The 23,155-nt window shown below is 36.1% G+C and overlaps 1 protein-coding gene across 1 annotated transcript in view; it reads left to right on the forward strand.

Annotated features, from left to right (window-relative positions):
* FIG4 (FIG4 phosphoinositide 5-phosphatase) overlaps positions 1-23,155 on the forward strand; it is a 64,279-nt gene that overhangs the window by 22,525 nt on the left and 18,599 nt on the right. Inside the window, exons 13-21 of the mRNA XM_009893875.1 lie at positions 500-545; positions 1,654-1,802; positions 5,849-6,015; positions 12,477-12,615; positions 15,424-15,482; positions 16,064-16,211; positions 17,080-17,163; positions 18,950-19,145; positions 22,581-22,663. Of these exons, the coding sequence (XP_009892177.1) occupies positions 500-545; positions 1,654-1,802; positions 5,849-6,015; positions 12,477-12,615; positions 15,424-15,482; positions 16,064-16,211; positions 17,080-17,163; positions 18,950-19,145; positions 22,581-22,663 (1,071 nt within the window). The remainder of the gene's footprint in view (positions 1-499; positions 546-1,653; positions 1,803-5,848; positions 6,016-12,476; positions 12,616-15,423; positions 15,483-16,063; positions 16,212-17,079; positions 17,164-18,949; positions 19,146-22,580; positions 22,664-23,155) is intronic.

Consider the following 23,155-nt stretch of genomic DNA (forward strand, 5'->3'; position numbering starts at 1 on the left):
TCTAAGGCCTGTATAGAATTGCAAGACCCGGACAATATGTATGCGTGTATTCAGCATGTATGCCTAGAATCAGTATGAGGGCGAGATTTACACTGCAGCACAAGCTGGCTGATTTATGTTATGCCTCTACCTTCTAATTGTTGGCATTGCACCGATTGCAATTTTTGTGTACTCAGGACCAAATCTAGCACCATTCATGTTGCTCTAACTGTTTTATGTGGAGAAAAGGAAATATTTTGTATGGCTTTGGAATATTTCTCCTTTAAGGCTAGATTGTTTTGCAGTGCAGTTTAAATACAAAAAGTTACTATTGCATAGAGTTTCACTGCTTTCTGCTATTCAGGGATATCAAATTTGCTTTGTGTCAGGTTTTTAATTGTCACCCTTTTTCACTGAGCAGAACAATACATGGTATGATCTGGGTTTTTTTTTGTGTGGGGATGTTTTGTTTGTTTGTTTTTAAAGATCTGTAAGTAATCCTGCTTTGTTTCCCTTCCAGATGGAATGAACTGGGAGGTTATGTTGTTTCCACTGGTCGCTTGCAGGTACTAAAATATACTTCATTGCTTCATAGTTATAGTGCTATAGATCAGCACTCCCAAAGGGCCAGTGGACCATTTTACTTAAGTATCCAGTTGGTGATTCACAGATTGCTCTTAAATTAATATTTATAGTAAACAGCATTATTGCGGTCCATCCCAGAAACCCAGCTGGGAAATAAGGCTCAAAGTTCTTAGGTGGTACCACAAAACCTTATGTTGTTGGAACTGTATTTTTGCTGGAGGTAGTTTGAGAAATGCTCCTATTTTGAACTAGTTTCCATTACTACTAAGTCTGTAGTGCTTCCAGTGTAGCAGCACTGGTAGCACTACAGCTAACAGCAGCAGGATTTAAACAAATAGCATAATACAATGTTAGAAGTGGTGAGGAAGAAACATACTTAAGTCTGGTGACATATTCATACACATTAAAAGGGTTTTTTAAAAAGAATATTCACCACTGCTGAATATTCTGTACATTGTTTTAATTTCTATCCCTAAAAGAAAATAAACCTAGAAACACTGCTTTCTTTAAGGTCAGAAAAGTGCTGACTAAATTATAGAGTAACAAATTTATACTTGAATGTTACGATTGTATACTCTGAACACAGGGTGTGTTGTTAAGAAGCATTATTTGCTTTTGACTTACCATTCATAATTTTGCAGTTCATGTTGGAAAGCATGTGACCATTCCTTTACTAGCTAATCACTGGGATGTGTTTTTTGAGGGCAGATAAACGGCGGAGTAGATATTGTTTTCTGCAGTACTTACAGCATACTTAAAAATAAAATCATCTTCACTGAAATAATACAGCCTTTCTTTTTAAGGTAAATCTTTAGGGCTGTTTGTAGGTTGAAGGAGAGATGCGGTTTTTGTGATGACAGAAGCAAGAATATTTTGAAAGTAGGGCTTACAGCAGTCTAATGTAGCTTGCTAGAGATAAATAGCTTTTTAATATTTTTTAGAAATGTCTTTGCTTAGATTTTTGTGAACTGACATAAAATTCAGTATTTGAGACTTGACAAGTCTTGGGATAGTAAGGAAAAAAGTAATAATCATAAGTGTAGTAATCTGTTCTTTAAGAAAAGTCTCTTATTTGGATTGCTTTACCAGACTGGAGTTCTCCGGACCAATTGTGTGGACTGTTTGGATCGCACTAACACAGCCCAATTTATGGTGGGAAAATGTGCTTTGGCATACCAGCTCTATTCATTGGGATTGATTGATAAACCTAATTTGCAATTTGATACAGATGCTGTTAGGTAAGATATATTAGTAAAGCGTGTAATGGTTTTATTTTTTAATAAAATGTCAAGAGATTTAGGAAGAGTATGTCAATATAGGAGTGCCATTTTTTCTTTTGAAATGCTTTTGTAATGTTTATTCATGCAAGTGTAAAAAATCATCCATACTTGAAATTTTCTTGAGAAAATCCAGTCATGCTGAGAATTTGCTCTTCTGGAAAAGTATGTTAATGAGGCTTCTTCCAAGTTAACTGCTTGACTTCATTCTCTTTAAATGCCTAAACTTAAAGCAAAAAGTTTCCTTTTTAAATAAATGTAACAACCCCCCCACCCCAGTCTTTCACACTTACTTGCTTGAGGCAAAAAGCAAAAAAAAAAAAAATAAAATTGAAATAAGTACATGCTTTTAAGGAGAATGCCAAACTGATATTTTTATAGAAGTACATCTTACCTTGCTATTTTCTGCTTTTCCTTTGGAATAGTTTTGTGATTTGATTTGTTGAAAAAAAGTTTTCAGCAAAGTTGTTTTTTGGATCAAGTATCAGCGATACTTATTCAAGCATCCTCAAACCATTTAAGAAAACCCAGCATTTAAATTTAAATGCTCTGGGGGCTAAGGGCAACTAAGCCACTTAACTTGTGAATATGCTTCAGAAATTAATGTAAGAGTCCTTGAGTTGATTTGGTTTTATTCCTTATATCTGTTGTGACTGTGAAAGTTATGGCTTCGTTGCTGGTTTTGACTAGTGCTTTGTTAGTTTTAGAATGTGGAGATATAACCTGTATTTCAAAAAAGACAAAGTACTCGGTCTCCCCACCCTTTTACTTGAGAAGTACCTTCAGCTCTTCTCCTTTTTCCTATTAGCTTTGAGCACTTGCCTGCTCCTGGCACCAGACACATGCCACAAAATCCATCTCACTTGCAGCATGTTGGCTCGCTGTGTGAGAGGTGGCTCCTGGCCTCTGCCCGATGGCCAGGATGAGCACCTGCTGGCTAGCTTCTTCGGTGTGCTAGCAATGCCTCTCATCCACCATGTCCCAGCTGCTAGGTGCTGCGTGCTTACCTCTGGGAACCAGCAACTGCTGCTGCAAATACCAGTTCCTATGCAGCCCCCTGGGGATTCAGCAATCCGGGCCCTTGGGTTCTAACTAGAGGGGGTAAGGAGATGGACAAGTCGCTTATCTCCACTCTTTATGGTGTCCTCTACAGCTACCATTTATTTCAGCACTTCGGGTTGTATTTTACTGTCTTTCCTTAAGCTTTACCACCTTTCCCCTTCCTCTTCCCCTCCCAAATTTCCTCTGTTGCTCCCTGCTGCAAGTGTCCCATGTTTCCTCTCTATCTTCTTCTCTCCCTCTTTATGCCCTAATCACTCAAATTTCCATCTCTTACCATCATCTGTTCAAATTGTAGTAGTTGCTTTGTCTCCGATTTTCCTGATACTTCATTTCTCATTATTTCTCTGAAATGTAGCTATTAGTCTGACATAAAAGGTTACTTTTATCTGGCCACATTTTTACTTTTTTTTTTTCTTTCTAGTTGCACTATGTATGCCAGTCTGAAACTGATTTTGTCATCTAAATAAGATGTTAAGACTTTTTTCTGAATTACTGTATTGCGAATAATTAAAAACTGCTGCTTCACAATGCAACAAATTTTGAAGACAGGCACGTGCTATACTGTCTCTCCATTGGGTGGTCTTTCACTTTGACCTGCTGCATCCTTGTTCCCTGCGTTGTCTCACATCCCGTATCTGCTTCCTGCATACTTTGCCTCTTCATTTACATTCTTCTAATTGGCCCAAAGGGTAATCTGTAGTGGTCTGTATTCCTTAATTTAGCTAATGGGTCTGAAATACTAATTTTTCTTCATCACATTCTTTGACTGTCTTTCTTATACTTCTGATTTTTCTCATACAGTTTCACTGGCTGGATACAATCCAGAATTTCTATTGAACTAAATTTCTGAAGTCAGCATTTTATTTCAGTTATCCATCCTGAAGGATGAAGAAACCACGCATCTTGAACAGTTCAATTTTGTGTCTAGCAAGAATAATCTTAATGACTTTATTGCGCAGGACCGTTTCTGCAAGCTGTATTTCTTAGTGATTCCTTTAGTGTAATTGTTGTCCTATCTAGGACATTTCCTAGACAAAGTGTACATTAGCAGCTCATTTTATCATATGTAGTTAACAGCTTTTCTCTCTACAGAAGACTAGTCTTTGTTTGAATGCAGGCTTAATATTTTGAGGCTGTGGAAGGGTAATTTAATTCTACAAGTCCTTTCCAAATCAAGTGGATCAACACCCTTAATGAATTTAAAGTTGTCTGCTTTCTGTGAACCTTTATTGCAGGGTCACTGCAACTCTGTTCATCAATCCTCCATGGCTGACTGGGAAATTTCTGAGGGGTATCATCCTTTTACCTGCCAGTTTTTGTCTTCAACCATTTTTTTAGCTTTTAGCTGAATAGGATTGCTGTCTTTCCCCTTGGGTTTTTTTTTTTTTTTTTTTAAAAAAAAAAACACAACAAAACCAAAGAAGCAAACAGAAAATTCTCATACATGGCATCATGAGCTCTTAGCAATCTGTGTGGAGGCAAGTGGTTTGGGGGTTTTTGTTTGGTTTGTTTTGTTTGTGGGTTTTTTTTTTAAGTTATTATTAACTGCTGTAGAAACTGCTGCAGCTGTTTCTTCCTAATGGAGCTTTTTGTACTTGACCTTGGGCAGAAGATTTGCTGGACAGCCATTTTGTTTTTACAGAAATAGATTTTCTGCTCAGGTAAGTGTTCTTCGTACAGAACCTTTTCAGGAGGACTTCAGTTGCTGGGTCAGATGGTTGCTGGGTTACTTATGCAGTACTATCCCTTTATTGGAAATTTTCTTAAAGGAATGCTTTTGTTGTTGAGTTTTTTTTATGGTGGTTGTGGTGTTGCTGTTGATTTGTTTTGTTCGTTTCTACTCTTCTCTCCGCTCCTTAAAGACTTTCTTCTCTGATATTGCAGTGTATCACATGCTACTGTGTCTTGATCTGCTGATATAAAAAACATTTCCATAGGTTTGGTGGTTGGGGTTTTTGTGTTGTGGTTGTTTTATTTTTTTTTTCTGTTCTATTTTGGGTTTTTTGCCTCTTAGTTACACTTTCAGCCTCTTTTAGCAAGATGTCGTCCTTGTCAGTCTTGCTCCAGCAAGGCTATAGTCTCCGTTTCTGAGAAGCACTTTTCAATCTGTTATCTTTTAGACTGGACGTCATCTCCTTAGGATAGCCTTGTTTTCTGAGACTGTTGTCTTGGTTTTGTCATTGACGGGATGATTCTTGATCATTTTTGTTATTTGGACTGTTCTCAGCTTAGAGTCTACTGTCAACTACTTGATTCTAGAGGACTATGTTGCTTTTAGTCAGCTCTCCTTGTTCATCTTAGCAGCTGACTCTTTCTACCTTCTTACATCATGTTTTTCCGGCCCCAGCAAATGATGTCTGACTACCCTTCGGACTTCTTACAAGTCATGTTTATTCTGTTTGTACCTTTGAACTATCGTCGTCATAACTAGGGAGATGTTTTGAAAGATACATTAACTTAATTCCCAGTGGACTTGACAGAAAACATAGCCTTGAGATATTGGCATGTTCTGTCCCATTCAGTGTATTTAGAAAACCTTAGTTTGTGAAGGTATATGGGTTGTATTCTCCCTACTGGCTAGTAGGGCATGTTAATCTCCTCCCTGAATCTACAGAAGTGCATATTCTGTAGTGTGAATTCATTCTGATATATTATAAATTAGTGAAAACCTTACAGTCTAATCCTTCTTAGTAATTATTATATCTGAATAAACCTTCCACCTATTTATCTGACTAAGGAGTAGAGACATAGCTTTACATTTCAGTGTTTGTAAGTTAATAAGCATGTTTTAATGAAATACTTGTTTTTGTAAACTGGCAGAAGTACTTAGAAGAAAAAGTATTGCTTGTTAAACAGAAAAACTGTATTATTATAATGGGTTTTTTGAAAAAAAAAAAAAGTCTTTTCAGCAGTTTGATAGATGTCACATTCTTCTGTTTCTTCAGATTATTTGAAGAATTATATGAAGATCATGGAGACACACTTTCGCTGCAATATGGAGGTTCTCAGCTTGTCCACAGAGTAAAAACCTACAGAAAGATAGCTCCGTGGACTCAGCATTCCAAAGATATTATGCAAACGCTCTCAAGATACTATAGTAATGCTTTCTCAGGTAAATTTAATTAAGTGCTTTCTTTTAAGCCATTATTTGAAAAACATCTTACTTTTGATATTTCAATAATCGGTAATATGATCTTGCGACAGAGATCCTTTATACTATAATTTTCAAATAATTCAGTAAAATCTGATGGATATCAAATGAGTATTCTGATTTGATGAAGTCTTTATCTCTTATCCTATGCAAATGCATGTTGTATCATGCAGCCTCATTTGATAAAAGTTGGTCAACTGAAGTAAGAAGTATTTAGAAAATGTACGCATATAGCACTGAAACTGCCAGTGACATTTGTACATCAATAGAGAAGCAGATAGCTGTAATAGAGCTGTTAATATTATGAACAGAATGGCTTCAACAAACAGAAGGAAACTGGCAAATCTAAACACGAGTAGAAGGCTTCAAGCGGAGTATTTCTTGTGATGTTCCTCGGGGCTTCAAACCAAAAGCAATCTCTGATGCACGTAACTGTCTTGCATGAATAGAAGCTACTAACTGTTCAATCTGTGGTAGAAAAGACAAAATTAAATTTAAAAAGCAAGTTGCACCAAGTAAATAAGCTATTTTTTGAGATAAATAAGTTGTAAAATACTAGCTTACTCCTTTACTAGCTCATATCAGTCACTGATATGAGCTTTGTTCTGGACAACATTGCCAAGAAAAAACCTTGTTGAAAAATGCTGAGCCATACCTTATGCAAAATAACTGAAAAAAATGCTTAGTGTTTTTAGAAGTCATGAGAAAGTTCTAAAAGAATGATCAAAGAACAGTCTAAGACATGTCAGGATGACAAACATTGAGTGCTGCGGTGTTCTAAATATTGTGTCAATCCTTTATTACTCTTTTTCACAGAAGCTGCATAGGCAGGGCAGGAAGTTGCAGGGTTTTTTTTTTTTCTAGTAGACTGCAATTATTTAGACACTATGTGAATTTTAAAACAGAGTTGGACACTGGCTAGAAATAAGTAATCTCTGGTTTCTTTGGCTGAAGTTACTGCTTTTGTTAGTGACAATTCTGTGTATGTAACAAGATGTGTGAGCACAGCGTATAAAGAACTGTTTCTGAATGTAATTCATGTAATTTGTCTATCATATTTGCCCAAATTAAATGAGAAACAGAGAACTTGTTTATTTCAGTGATATGGTCTCTTATTGTTTGCAGTGGCAATAAGTTATGGCTTTATCAGTTCTTACGTGCAAAAGGAAGCACGCTTGCAGTATCATCTGTGCTGATAAGTACAAGATGGAACAAAATCTCTGAAGCTGTTCACTGTTGTGCTGGCCACTTAGGTTAGGTGGAAGCTTGAGCAAAGTTTTAGGTCTGCATTTGGAGATATGGTCTGCTTGCAAGGAGAGTCAAGATGTGCATGTGTTTTACCAAAAAAATAATTTGTTCTAGAAAAGATGTTACAAAAAGAAGAAAGAAAACTGATTGAAAAAAGTCCGTCTTGTCACCTGGGCAAACTTGTAGCTGAGTGCACAAATAGATGTTAGTATTAACTGAAGTCAATAGGCAAAATAAAACTTTCATAAAAGTGCTGCACACTTTCTGCAATTTACATATGGTTTTGGTATTTGATCCCATTTGACCCAAATATTTTTGATGCTTTATGCATTCCTTGTGTTTGAAGACGCCATTGTTGAAATGTAGCATTCAGTGTTGTATTTACTGCCTTTTTAGTATGACATTTTAAAAGATTTGTTTCAGTGAAATTTAAAGGTTCACTGTCCAACACTGCCTGTTCAGGTGGCATCTGCAAGCCTGTTAATGTGACACATTCCAAGAGATCACTTTATTCTTGAAGTTTTCTCAGAAAACAGAGGCAAAGGAAGCCTTTTTAGAATCAGAAGATTCTGATTTGCTATACTGCACTTACTGTTACTATCCATCGCATATCCTTAAAAATACAAATAAAAATCTGAGGGCTAGCCAATTCATGAGCCAGCATTTCCTTGTGGTTCTGATTTTGAGAAACTTTTTTTTAATGCTTATGAATTTTATGTACCGGTAGTAAACAGACACAGAAAATTTTAATTGTGTTTGCTTGAAGTCATACTGTGTAGCATATTCAGAACAAGTGGCCTGCTAACAGTGCCTCCTAAATAAATCACTTAGCCACACTTGTTCTGTTGGTCTATCATAAAAAAATACACGATGCTAAAATTAATTTATACTTTTAAGAAAATGGTTTCATCGGTTGACCTCAAAGCTCTTAGGATAATCACTACTAATAAAGTTGCACAGATGAGAAAAAGTAAGACGTGTCAGTTAGGTGACTTGCCTGGAGATACTGATCCAGTAGATAAAACTTGGACTTGTAAGAAAGGTAACTTGGAATGCAGTTTCATCCTGGTTCATGATAAGTGGCTTAGCTTTTCTATAGATTTTCTGTACCTATAAATTTGTAATATGTTGCCTATATAATAGGAGAGTGAAGAATTAAAAAAATGTTCTCTGGATCAAGTTAGTGACTGAAGCTTAGAAGAAAACCAAGGTTTCCTGCTAAAAGCATGAGGCAATTTTATGGTAACTTGCAAAAATCTTACAAGTTTAGGCAAAAATTTTGACTTTTTTCATGCCTGTTTTTAATTCTAGCATTTGGAAAAAGTAGAGGGTGCAGTGTAGTTTGAGAAGTCAACTGTTTGAAGTACCCTGGTTATAAGCAAATGAGTTGTACCAGAAAAAAAGATCATAATCTAGTTAAGAATTAAGTGTTCCTTCAACACCCTCTTTGGCAGGCATTGTGATTAGTTGAATTCTAGCATTTTTTCTTTCACTTGTGATTGTCAAAGAAATTAGGAAATAGTATTCCAAATAATACTCCTCTATCTTTTATGCCTTTTAGAAAGTAATGTGACGTTGCAGACTTCAGTGCTAGAGTTGCAACATGCATAATAAGCTTCTGGAATCTGGAATAATCTATTTATCCGCAAACAGGACTGGACATAGTAAACTACCTTTTAGTGTTGTATGAGAGTAAACTTAATTACTATAACCTTTTAGTCATGGGACGTTATAGTCCCAATTGTGTTGAATCTCTCATGATTTAGTAATTTGTCATGTAGTGCGGTTGCAAACTCAGATTGAGAGCGGTAGATTATTTTAGGCTAATTCAATTAAATGGCCCCTTCAGTTCCTGTTTTCTCAAATGGTCTTAAAAATGTGCTAGTATACACGTACATTGCAGTATCTTTTGAAAAATCAGTGCAGTCTTTCTACTTGCTTGTACATAATTATAACATCAGTGCGTATGATTAAGAGAGAAAACCTCTTTGCTCTTTTGTCTGTGCTCCACAGTGCATTGACCTTCTTATTTATTTTTGAAAAGAGAGATTTTTCTGTCTAGATAAGGAAATTGATCTAAAAAGCTCCATATCCTGTTTTCTCTGGCCAGTGTTTCAAAGAAAGACAAAAGCTTTCATTATTTTTCTTCAAAATTATGTCATAAAATTGTTCAGCCCTTAACGTAAGGTAAAGGGAGGATTGTCACCTTTCAAGTTAACTCTCTGCTTCCCCAGTCACTTGCGCGTTTGTACCTGCTTGAAGACTTATGCACAAATAATCTTTAATGTTACAGTTTTTTGCCTATTTCTAAATTACAAGTTGAGAAGTAAGACAGTAAAAAGACATTTTCTGATAAATGTCCTGTATTTCTGTTAATTTTAAAACACAACTGCACAACTGAACCAATAAGTGCAAAAGAGAGCTTGAGTCCTTTTGCAATGTGACATTTAACAGCAGTCATTTTTTTGCTATGGAAGAAAGGTAAGAATGCTTCGATGAACTGCTACTATAGGCTGTTTCAGACAATGAACTGGTTAATTCGGTTGGTATGAGTTTAAATTCAAGCTGTTTTTCACAGAACAAATTTCATTTAATTTCATTTTAGCATCTGTCATATAAGTAGTGACATAGTTTAACTGAATTATCTTGTTTTACCCTAATTGTTTTACAATTATTTAGTTAACAATTTCATTATACCTTCTGTTCCTGACAGGTGAAACAATGGTAAATGAGCAAAGGAGGCTCATCTCTGCCTTTAGCTTTCAGAAATTACCACCAATTTTAACCTCTTTGCTCATGTTAACTAATTTTGTCTTAAGGGCTCTTCCAGTTTCTTTGCTTAGAGAGTTTCCGTGGGTTTTGTTCAGCACTTTCTTTAAACCACTAACTAAAGGACTTATCAGGAAGAAAGAATACATGTTATTGCTTGTGACCTTTTCTTTCTCTTCAATTCTCAGTGTCCTCAACAAGGTTTTGGGCTTCGTTTGGTTTTTGGTTTTTTTCAGACCTTTTTACTGAATTTTGCATAGCTTTCTTGCACTGTTTCTGGCATTCCTCATTCTCTCCTTATGTCTTGGTTCAACTGTGACGCTATTTTGCAGAAACAAAATGGTCTGCAAACCATTAGGACCTACATATCATAGAATCATAGAATGGTTTAGGTTGGAAAGGACCTTGAAGATCATCGAGTTCCACCCCCCCTGCCATAGACAGGGACACCTCCCACTAGACCAGGTTGTCCAAGGCCACGTCCAGCCTGGCCTTGAACACCTCCAGGGATGGGGCCTCAACAACCTCTCTGGGCAACCTGTGCCAGTGCCTTACTACCCTCAAAGTGAAAAACTTCTTCCTCATGTTTAATCTAAACCTGCCCTCTTCCAGTTTAAAGCCATTCCCCCTCATCCTACCACTACATGCCCTAGTAAAAAATCCTTCCCCAGCTCTCCTGTAGGCCCCCTTTAGGCACTGGAAGGCTGCTATAAGGTCTCCCTGGAGCCTTCTCTTCTCCAGGCTGAACAACCTATGCTTTTGAATATTACTTTGTAGAAGAGTTAGTGTTTATACGTTGATCCTCTTAAGAAAATTGGGAAGGGGAGGAGAAAGAAAGAAGGTAAAATAAGTATCTTTTTGGACAAGTGCTCTGACAGGACAGTAGAAGTATCTGGAGGATGTATGAGTGGATAGAAAAGGAAGAAAAAAGGCAGATTCCAGATGAAAGACCCTCTAAGTAGGGAAGGGGAGCCAAGCAACATCAAGAGGTTTCCCCTTTCTTTCCCTTTTCCTGGTGCTTTGCCCTGTTACACCATGTGACTGTTTATACAGAAGATCCCACTTCCAAATATCGACCTCCATATATGCACACTTCTGTAAATTAGCATACTTTTCTATAATCCTATCATCACGAAATTTCTACATAGCACTTCATTTGTCAGCTGCTTGTGTGTCTTAATTCCCTGTAAAAAATACTATATGTTGCGCAGAGGGAAGAGACTCAAATTCTGGGGAGAAGGAGGTATTGACTGAAACAAGTTTGTTCTTGCTGTCACACCACTGCTTTGTGGATTCTGCCTTTTTTTTTTTTTTTTTTTTGCCTGCTTTCTGCTATCCTGAGACTTCAATTTGACTTTTTGATGCAGTGTTCTGCTAAAGGGACACTCAACTCTCATAATACTGTTGTTGAAATGTGGAGAGAACTGAAGGAGTAACACTATCTGTTGAACTAGTCTGAACTATTCCTTGTCTGATGATTACTGAAGTGCAAACAAGAATGGGGACGAGAGCTTTCCATGTGCTAATTCCTCGGGGCACAAGTAGAGCTCAGTTCTCCACATATTCTCCCATATCTGAAGGTCCTTCCTCTGCCCCTACTACTCTGCTTGCAAAGCTGTCTTTATCATGGTTCACCATCCCCAAGCCCTCATCTGACTCCAGCTTTTCTTCATATCAGTTGCAACTCGTCCTATCTGCAGCTAGGTAGCAAGAGAGATTTTAAAGATGTAAATGAACAACAAGGTTTCTTGTCATGCTTTTCTTCTACAGTGTTATGTAACTACTGGATTTTAGCACTTGCCTTATTTAGTTTCATGAAGCTTAGAATATGGCAAGAGAAACTGATGATTTAAGCCTACAGGAAAAAATGGCCAAATTACTAAAAGGTGTTTGTGAAGTTTAATCATTTTACTGATTACATTTGGGCTAGAAAATCCCAAAGAGTTCATAATTTGTGTGTCTTGCGGGAAACGTGTATTGTATGGAGACATCATTCTTCTGTTATTTAGACTGCAGTCAATTCATCATGATATGTCAGATTCCCTGGCACGTGCCTAAATACATGCACATGCTTCGTGTATACGCATGTATGCAGAGGTGGGAGACAGAGCTGCAGCACGAGATCTGCTTCTGCAAAGCCGCTAAGCAGAGCTTCTGCCTCAGCTCCTCGGTGAGAGAAGCCAAGGAGACGGGCAGCACTGGTACCAGCCCCACATGCACTGCAGTGTGGCAGATGGTCAGGGCTAAATGAAGTTTCGTTACGGTGGTCGAAGCCCAGAGGTCCCTGTAGAAGTCGTAGGATGTACGCGCTCTGTCCGTGAGGAGCAAACATAAAAAGTAAATGTCTGAATAGGCTCTTGAGCTCTGCAATGTTCCTGATGTTAAGTGTCCCTCTTGTCTAACAGATGCAGACAGGCAAGATTCTATCAATCTCTTTCTGGGAGTATTCAAGCCTACAGAAGGAAAACCTCATCTCTGGGAACTTCCCACTGATTTTTATTTGCATCACAAGAACACCCTCAGTCTGTCACAGACCAGGAGAAGGTATTTTGCTGTTATGCTTTTTTGTTTGGTATTGCTCTAATAAATTTAAAAAATGCATGCTGGTAACAGAATAGTTTGGTCAGCCTGTCAAAAACTAGATTACTGTCTTTAAGTTTTTACAAAAACTTTAAAAAAAACCAAAAACACAAACAAAAGCAAAACCTTCAAGAGATTACCCAAATTGTTGGATGTTGGTATTTTGAAGGATTTGCTTTAGTATGTTATTTTCCTGTTGTACTGAAAAAAGATGTTTCATTTCATATAAAATTCTAGCTTGCAGTGTGAAATGCTTTACTATATTACTGAAGTACAATTACCACTGTCTCATTAAGCAGTATCAGGTGTATTTTTGATGGTCAGATTTATCAAGTTAGTGCTGTATTTGAGATCAGGTGATGAGGATAACATTTGTTTATGGTTTTGTGTAGTGCACTTAGTCTGCAGCTGTGCACACCAAGAAGCCCATGATTTTCTACCTTCCTCTCAGCCATGTCTTGCCTATATTGAAGACTATTTGTCTTCTTTTGCATTCCATTGTAGTTGCACAGTAATATACAGAAATAACAGCGTAAAAATTTTAAAGTAATTTTATAGTGCTTCACAATGTGGAATTATTTTCTTAAGGATTATAAATGCTTTGTGTAAAAAAAAAAAAAAAAAAAAAAAAAAAATCCACTTTGATAATAAGGGCAGTACTAGACTTGTTAACTAAATTATCTCTTTTAGGAATTTCACTGCTTATATCTGTGGGTCATAAAACTCTATCACAAATGGTAGATCTGAATAGCTGCATGGAGATTTTTGTCTGGGGAAAATTACAAGCATTTAAACAGTGTATTCAGTCCCTGTTGGCTGTTTATTCCATTAACCTGTCACGGCAGCTGGCATGTGATGTGACTGTTTCTAAATTTCAGTCCTTTTGTATTGTCTCCTGAGGCTTCTCTTGATGCTAGCTCATATCAGCCATACAACCAAGTGCTACTGCAGGCACACATGAAACATGCAACACTAATTTTATTGCCTACTGATTCTGAACATTATTGTATGTCAAAAATTAATTCAGCTGATATATTTCAAATACACAAATGTCTTAGTATCCCTTTCATCTGTTACCCTATTAAACAACTGTCTCTTATTTGTCACAGATACTGATCTCAAATGAGGTGGAACAGTTTAAAAAAAAAAAAAAAGTTGGTGTTCTTCATTTACTTGTTAATTAGCTTTACCTTTCATTCTGGCCAGAATTTCTTCTGAGCACATGTACAACCAAGATGTTTTCTCATGTGAACAACGTGATACCTCCATGTTAGAAGTAGTTGGGTGAAAAAAACTCTTCCAAATAATTTTTTGTTTCTACCAAACTATTGGAAAAGTCCTTTGTATAACTTCTTCCTGCCTCTCTGTGCAGTGCCTCTGTTGGATTCCTTGGGCACAGCAGCAAAGGAAATAATGAAAACTCATAATGAAATCAAGGATACAGGAAGAGAAGGAAGATGTTGTTTCCTGTCATTGAAACTTCTTTTGACTGTGCTTTTCTTATATTGTATTTGCCTCTCCATCAGAAAGAAGAGATTTCATAATGAGTTTCATATATACTATTATATAATTTGTGATTCACATGAAAGGACAGTGAATATGGAAAAGGAGATTTTCTGTTGCCACATAATTATCATTTATGCAAACAGCAAAATTGGATGTGTCTGCCTAGTTTCTGAAGGCACTGGAGAAAATGGCTTGCTAGCGTGGCCTGAAACGGGACTTCAGGAAGAGATGTGACTGCCAGGCATAACTCGTTCCTTTCTGTCTAGGATATGCACAGTTCTTGGAACTGAAGTGTGTTGCCCTGCCTGTTCTGCACCATTTGCTAAGTCCCACTAACTAATCTGTCTCTGGGCATGGGAATACACCCATTGTTTCTGCTCCAGATGGCTACATTGACATGAGTGGGAGATAACCACATTAATACTCTGATTACAGCCCTTACAGTGTTGTGAATACATGCATATTTGAAATAAAAATCAATGAGGATAAATGTTTTTTCATCCCAAGTAATTAAATTAAAGGAACTATCAACAATTTAGAGAAGAAATTAAAGTATATTTGAGAAGAGAAAATACAAATATGTAAACATGAATGAAAGATAAAACGTGCTTTATTTTATGAATGTTGCTTGCTTTGTTGTTTTTCAGAAATCCTGAATAAGCTTCTGGCAGGGCCTGGTTTTTGCTGTTAGCTATGCCAACATACAGTTCTTAGACATAGGACAGCTGTTATATCAAAATGTATTTCTATGTGTAGAAGTCAGCTGCTTTCACAATATTCTAATTTTATTATCATTGACCTTCATTTCTTCATACCCTTTTCCTAAATTTTAGGATCTGAATAACAAGTGGTGGGTGTGGATTGATGTTTTGTTTTGCTTCATTTTTAAAAACCAGAACAAGAGAAATACATAAATACCTTCTATAAGTACTAAGACCTTAATTTTCAGTACTGTAGAGGTAGGCACCTGAAATGTATTTTGCTTAATGGAACAAAACCACTCTTCCCTCCATACCTGTATTGAGCTTCATATATTTAAGTTTCATGGCCCGAGGGCAAAGTAGTAGGGTAGGGGCCTCTTGAAATACTACATCCAAGGATAATTCTTTACTTTCTTCCTCACTTGAATTATAAAGAAATGTTTACTGAAGTGACGCTGTATAGTTGGGTAACTGTTATGTGCAAAAGTTTAGACTGGATACAAGATCAAGTCAAGATACTGGATACAAGATCAGTATCAATTGTGTGTCTGTTTTTCCTGTACAGCTATACTTACTGGTGGACCACAGGTGTGCTAAAGCATTTACCTCTTCCATTTGATGAAGGTAGGAACTATATTTGCTCCTTGCCTTACAGAGTATCTTGAAAAAGAAGTTTTAGTCACAAATGCTTTTTAGCTGGTTTAGATCCCAAATCTGGAAAAAAATATGGTTCCATAATGATTGTGAAATAATTCCCCCCCGCCAATGAGCTATGATTTTTCAGCTGCAGGATGCAAGAGATACCTAATTGGCTAAAACCTGACCTCCATATGTTTATATGCCAGGGCACACTTAATTCTTTTTTTTTTTTGTTTACTTGCCTATTGACATATATTTATAGTCTATACTGGTGGTTACATTCCTGTTGCAGATGACAGGGTATAGCTAGTGTGTCATTTTTCTGGGACACTGTGGAGCATGTTTTATTAGGAATTGTCATCATGAAGAGAAATAAAATTATGGTGGTTGATAATGCATATTTATTAAAGATGTGTGGCGCATCATCTTCTTCATATTATATCGTCTTGTTTTAGAGGGGATATGGCTGTAGAAAACTGCCTGGTAGGATGGCTAGGTAAGCAGGCTAGTGTTTAGATTTTGCAGAGTCACTAATTTAAAAAGATTAATTTTTTTCTTTTCCCCAGTGACATGTGCTGAAAACAGACACAAGTTGACAGTGAAGAAATTCCACAAGTATGAAGAGGAAATTGATATCCACAATGAGTTTTTTCGGCCATATGAGTTGAGCAGTTTTGATGAGACCTTCTGCTTGGCAATGACCAATTCTACACGGTATATTGGGATGTTTGGGGACTGTAAATCCTTAACTGGAAGTTGATTTGGTGTGAATTAAATGTACATTTGGTTTATTTTGTTAAATCTTTGTAACATGATAGGTTTTGTGGGATGTTTGGTGTTGTGGGCTTTTTTTAAGCTTCAAATTTGGCAAACTTCTAGAAACTAAATCACAATAATGAAATGGAAATGCAAGTCTAAAAACAACCGTTAAGATAGCATTTTAATTTCCAATTATTTTCCATTACGGGGTGCCAAAAGTTTGGGCATTTGGAGGCTGAAAAATGGGCTTTTCTCTGTGGACTCATTGGATCACAGAGGCTACCTTCAAAGCAGTTGTTTTTTAATTGTTCTGCTTTCGTTTTATAGTTGGTTTCTTCAGTTCATCAGGTTCTCACAGCTGGCCAGATTTTTATTTTTTTTTTGTTGGCAGCAATCAGCTGGATATTCTAAGCATAATCTTAGTCACACTTTAGCTAAAGACTTCCAGGCCGATTATGTTTCATATAGCTTTTTGACCCAATTTGAGTGTTGGCAGCATTTTGAAAACAGTGGAGTTGAGTTACAGGGTTTCTTCAGCACAGGAATGGGGCACATTGCTCTAGCTTCCTTGGCAACTGGTAGTGTTTGCAGCTGTGTTATGCGACTACATAATGCAACTGAAAGCTTTTTATATAGCTAGGGGGGTTAAATTTACATGACTAACTTGTAATTATGAAGTTAGAACTTGATGTTTCTTTTTGTAATGTTTTGGTGGGTTTTTTTTAATTCAAAGGTAGATGTTAGAGGTGATTCTTTCAGAAAATGGAAAGATTTTATGTATTGAACTTTGCTCACAAACAGTTTTTCCTTTCTGCTTTGCCAGAGATTTTATGCCTAAGAATGTGGGGATTGATCCAAGTCCATTTACTGTTCGTAAACCTGATGAAACTGGGAAGTCAGTGTTGGGGTAAGTCTGAAATATGAAATTTCGTTCTGGTTTAGTAATAGTGAAATTATAATGCAAATATATAAACTCTATCTGTATGTTTGTGTAGCATATTCTCTGTTACATAGGAAATAAAAAAAAAATCATTGGTGATATACTGTAGAATTGTACACTTCGAAAATCATATCTAATTTGTGATTTTTATTTTACACTGGGAATTCTTTATTCAGACTCGTTTAGTCTTTTCTGTTTTCTTCTACTCCTCAAAGTGAAACCCATGAGAAAATTTTATCTAGAAGGTTGTTAAAATTTGATCATCTCTTAGAGGCAACTGTATTCTCTATTGGAGATGACAGGAATGCATACATTATTGTGTGTGGATGCCACTTGTATCAGTGTTTGGCCACTTCCGTTCTTCAGCTTTCAGAAAGGACTGCTTTTCTGGTGACCTTCACTTCATTTAGAAAAGTAGGGAAGATAACCTTATTTTTCACTAAAAAAATACAGTATGTCTTCATAACTTTCTGTAAATTTCGATCTTAGGACATGTCAGTTTCTGCTAAGTCAGAAATTAAACTTACCTGTGTTGTTTTTTCCCCTAATGTTCCAGCTGTAAGAATTCTTCTGATATATTAAAGTCCTTGGGGGTGGGGTACGCTCTCAGATCAAGAACCTTTGGGAGGACTCTCCAACTTGTTTATATGTGTACCTGAAGCATATAAAGGTTAGCTAATTCACCACAGGGATAAATTGCTGTATGAGTTTGACTGCAAAAGGCAGAACTCTGTGACATTCATGGCGTGCTCCACTAGAGCTCAGGTGATACTGGTGACCTCCATGCCATTGCTGATGAGAACACTAGAGCTGCAACTCAAAACAAGCATTTGCACCAAACTGTATGCTATTGTCAAAGCCTCTTAGCATGCTGCTGTCTTCCTTTAGGGCCTTCCTTTACAGTAAGTCACACGCAATGTCAGTGTATGTATGGACAGTCACCTCAGCAAGGAGATGTTTGCTTCCCTGTTTCCAGAACTGATTTGCCCATAAACATATTCATTACCTGCCTTTCAGTCCCTCTTCCTCCAGACTCCCTGAAAGGTTGTAACGATATCTGAGAGGAAACTGCAACCACATACCCTTCTATGATCAACAGAAAAGGATGTAGAGGACATAAGGGTGGTACAATTTCTGATGGGTAGAGTAACGTATAACTTGCAGAGCTTGTACAGTTAAACCCATGGTTAGCCTATGAAAATATAAATGCTGTATCTTGAATTCTTACAAATAAAGCACCTCTTTATATTGACTAGAATTTCTAGAGTGAGAAATACATGCTGCATAAAGAAATGTTACTGATTAAAGAACTAAATTGAGGGGAGAGGTATGGAAAAGGAAGGGGGCAAAAAAATGACATTACGATGATTTTTGGGCCCAAGAATAAGAAAGTGGAGAGGATAATGTTAATCAGAAAGTGAAACTTTTTCCCAGATCAAAACCAAAGATGATATGTCTAAATGAATTTTTATTCCTTTTCATTCAGTCAGTCTGAGGGAGGGATTTCAGTAAAGAGTCAGAGAATTGGTGGAGAAAAGCTGGCATAATCCTGTGAGCTCTCTTTAAGTGCTGTGGAATAAGAAGAGATTGATGAAAAGTAAATCAATTGGGGGATTAACAAGATGAGCAATAAGTTGTTCCAGAGGATAGAATTCATTTCCCCCAGTAAGATTGTAATAAAAAATTAGGAATTGAAAATACTCGTTGTTATTATCTTGCTGATTTTGTAAATGCACACTGCTTTTCATAATAGGAACAAAAGTAACAGAGAAGAAACCGTGCTACAGCGCAAGACAGCTGCTAGTGCTCCACCACCCCCAAGTGAGGAAGCTGTGTCAAGTAGTTCTGAAGATGATTCTGGGACAGATAAAGAAGATGAAGGTGCTGTTTCTCAGCGTTCAACTCCAGTAAAGGTGACTGATACAGGAGATAATACAAAAATCACAGAGGTAAGAAATTACTGTGGTAGCCAAGAAGGCTAATGATGGACTTAAAATTCACATTTCCTTAAAACAGCCAGGTAATGTTATAGAACAGTCAGAAGTAAAGCACTGAGAAATTAAGTGAAAAGGATCTCCTTGTGTAGATATTAGCAAAACCGATTGTAAAACTTCACTATTATTCTTGTGGTGTTATAGTGAAACACAAGAGAAAAATAACATTTTCAAAAAATGAAAAACACTGTTGCAAACCTACAGCATTTGAAAGGTACTCAGGTCAGGCGTAGTCCATAATATTAAGCGTAAAATATATCTGTATTAGTATGTTCATTTAGAGCAGTAGTGCACTTCTGATCATTGTTCCTTACCATGCTCTGGCTTGCATCATGGTGTGGTCTTGCAGCATGCAAATGGGATTCCTTTTGGATGAAACTAATCTGGGAGATGCTTCTCCAGGAATATACCTGATATACCTACCTAAGCGACATTTAGTCCATGGGAGATAATCTGGAGCAACCCCCCTGAAAGATGTGTAGTATGGATCTGAGGTCCTGAGCACCTCTTTCAGTTACAAATCTATTCTTTCTGAATGATGCCACTTGCTCAGGTGGATATAACTGTAAATTAAAAATTAAATTTCAACCTGATTTATGTGAAGATTTTTAAATCACTGTTTCATAATTATATGGTCTGACATTAAAAAAAAAAAATTAACTCACTCCAAAAATGTGCATGATAATTTTGTCACATTGGTTCTATGCTGTTACTGCTAATAAGGTTGAAGATAATGGCAGGTTAATAGTGAAATTGTGTATTCACAGTCATATGCAAAGAACATGTATTCTCAGTTATGGGCTACTAATCTTTTTTTTTTTTGCTAGCATAACTCTTTCTGTTGGAATCCCTTGGGTGCTAATTTAATGAAAATATTCATTTGTATGAAGTGTTATGGAAATACGTATTTTATTAATTCATGTAACTTTTCTTCAGATTCTTTCTTATAGATATCCATTTTGGGTATCACTGAAAATGTCTTAGCAAAAGGATATGCTAATGGAGATTATACAAATTTGCAGAATAATTATGTTGTTTTGGGAGGTTTGAGGGGGGTTGTTTGGGTTTGGTTTTTTTGGTCACAGCTAATTCGAATGGTTACAATGTTGTGGTTGTACACGCTATCACTTTTAAAGAAATTTCAGTATTTGTGACTTTAGTATAAAATGTAGTGCCTGATAGGCAACAGAGAATAAAACTACCCCTTTTTTCTGCTACAATTCAAATTTTCATTCCATTCAGTCTTTAGCCTAGGGTTGTTTGTTCTCAGAGAATGGATTTTCAGCCTTCTGTACAACACTGTCTTCTTCCTAACCTTAAGCATTTTCAATAAGATAACTATGAAGTTGTGTGGTATTAATTTTGGACAATTTGGATTAATTGTTATGCCAGTACAAGTGCATTTATTTCTGTTTATGCAAGATATTTTATCTAAAATTTTTCCATTATCTCTGATTAAGAGTACCTGTTTTCCAGCAAGTCAGATTGCTTCTACAGCATTAACAACAGAAATCCAACCTGAAATTTTATTCTTGATTCTCACCATTGCATAAGTTACCTCACTTCAGTTTTTCCATCTGTGTATTGAACACACTTCAATGCTCAGACCTAAAATAGCTTTTTTAGAATTTTAAGATACTTAAATGAATGATGCATGTAAACACAAAATATGGTTTAAGATAATATTGAATTTGTATGGCTTGCAATGGGTGAGCTATTCTGATTCTTTTAGCCATGCACGTGAAGAAATATTTTCTATTTTATTAGCACTGTGTCATGCATCAGATTTTAGTCACAATTTGTGATGTTAATTTATGACATTGCTTATTAAAATTGCAGAGCTGAAAAGGATTACCTATTCAGTTATGCTGAATTGCTATGTTAGCAATTAACTTGGGTTATCATTAAAGCCTGCCTGCCATTGTAAATTCGTTTATTCTCTTCAAAAGTACAAAGCTTCTCTTAGGTACATTATTTTTGCATGATGTTTATGGAAACTTTCTGTTCAGAAACCACACATAAAAATCAGTAATCTTAAAGACTGTGTTAGACATTACATTTTCACGTGTTGACCAGCTGATCTTATTTGCTGTGTCTACACATGTAGTTAAATTTTAAAAAGAAGACCTGTAAGGGAGGGTTTCAGAACTTCATGGCTACACCGAATAATGTAACAAGAAACAAAACAACTATGACTGTAAAAGGTGATAATATATCTAGTTGATTAAATAAACCACAGAAATGTTTCAAATACACTTTTTTTTTCTTTCTCAAGTTAACCTTAACTTAAAAAAGAAATGTTAATGACAAATGCACTTAAGTCTAAGCTTACAAATATTCCATGTTATGTCTCTGTTAGCTAACCTGACAACCTACTAGCACTCTAATCAGTGTCAATCTGCACTTTACACTTTACTGTTTTTTTCATTTGTGAAAATGGATTGTGTTTAGGATCGTTCAAAAATACTAGAAGTTTGGGTGAACAACAGTAGTGTGGGGTTTGGGGTTTTTTTGTGTAGAAGAGTTGATATTTGTAAGCTTATTAGGTGCATTCTTGAATAAATATTGTTATTCCGGAATGATTGGATGTTTGGTGAGGAATTTGGATTTTGGTATTTTTTACATCAGGAACCGTAGAGTAGAGAAAAACTGTATCGTTGTGGGGCGGGGGGCATAACCCAAATAGCTTATTCCTTTCTATTCACGTCTCACAGAAGTTAATAATAAAATGCTTTTATACTTCTGGTCAGGACTATCTTTCTGGAGTTCTTCTTTAACTTTTTGAACTACAAGAAAATTATTTTTATAGTCGACTTACTTGCAGTCACACGTGTCTTGTCAGTAAACCCCCTCAGTTTAACACTGAATCATTAGACATAGTTAGTGAAGTATTGCATGCGCATTGTTATAGTTGACTGACATGATTGTGTAACATATAAAATAAAAATAGTTTTGTTCAACCTGACATTTGCAATTATTTCAGAATTGACAGCAGGAAATGTGAAGGCAAATGTGGGACCGTGTTCTGAACAAATATGATTTATTCTGTATTAAATTTCAACACGGAACAGAACTTAAAGTCTACATCATTTTATTGTCCAATAAATATAATTTATTCTCTTAATATGTAGTTTTATCTGATGTTATCTTTCAAGAATTCTTTCCCTTACTTTTGAACAAATGTCTTGAAGAATATTTTTAATAAATTATTTTTATTATTTAAAAAAACCACATGCACGGGCTAAGATTTCTGTATTTATAACTTGTTTGGCTTTGCTTGCACTTTGAAAATTATTTTCAAGTTTAGAAAGAATTCCTTGCTTGAAAGCAAGCTTTTTTTTGGATGTTGTTACTGTATCCTCGGTCTGAATCTGTCATCTTATGTTCCAGAATGTAGTGCAATCAACAAAAGATGTGTATGGAGTCAATCTTTCAGATGTTCCTTCAGAAGATGATCTCACAATATACGCTAGGTGAGATAAATTTTCAGTGGTAATCAGTAAAAGATAATTGGAGCAAGTTCAATACAGCTTGTGAAAGTGCTGCCTTTGATTAAACTTACTTAAATTATAAATCTTAGAGATATTTTGATATATATACTATTCTGTTTTTAAAGTCAAACTGTTTTCGGACGTCTGTGTCAACTGATTTCAGTGGAAGTTATGCAGATATCTCTGAATGCAAAATCTGGAACTTAAATCGAATGAAAAATGCTTCAATAAAAATACCTGTCACTTAATATAGTCCTAGAAATTAATAAGCAGATTCCATATTAGCAGTGTTCCATGGTTCTAAGCTATGTAGTCTGTGATTTTTGCATTTTTCAAATGTTGAATTATGCTAATTCAAATCAGTCATCAGTGAAATAGCCTCTTCTATAAAAATGCATACAGAACATAGAAATTAAGTCTTTAACATAACGTTTTATTCATAGGTATGTGTTAACTGTTACCTTTTACTCTAAA

Source organism: Charadrius vociferus, unplaced genomic scaffold (assembly GCF_000708025.1).
Source record: "Charadrius vociferus isolate BGI_N301 unplaced genomic scaffold, ASM70802v2 scaffold129, whole genome shotgun sequence".
NCBI lineage: Eukaryota > Metazoa > Chordata > Aves > Charadriiformes > Charadriidae > Charadrius > Charadrius vociferus.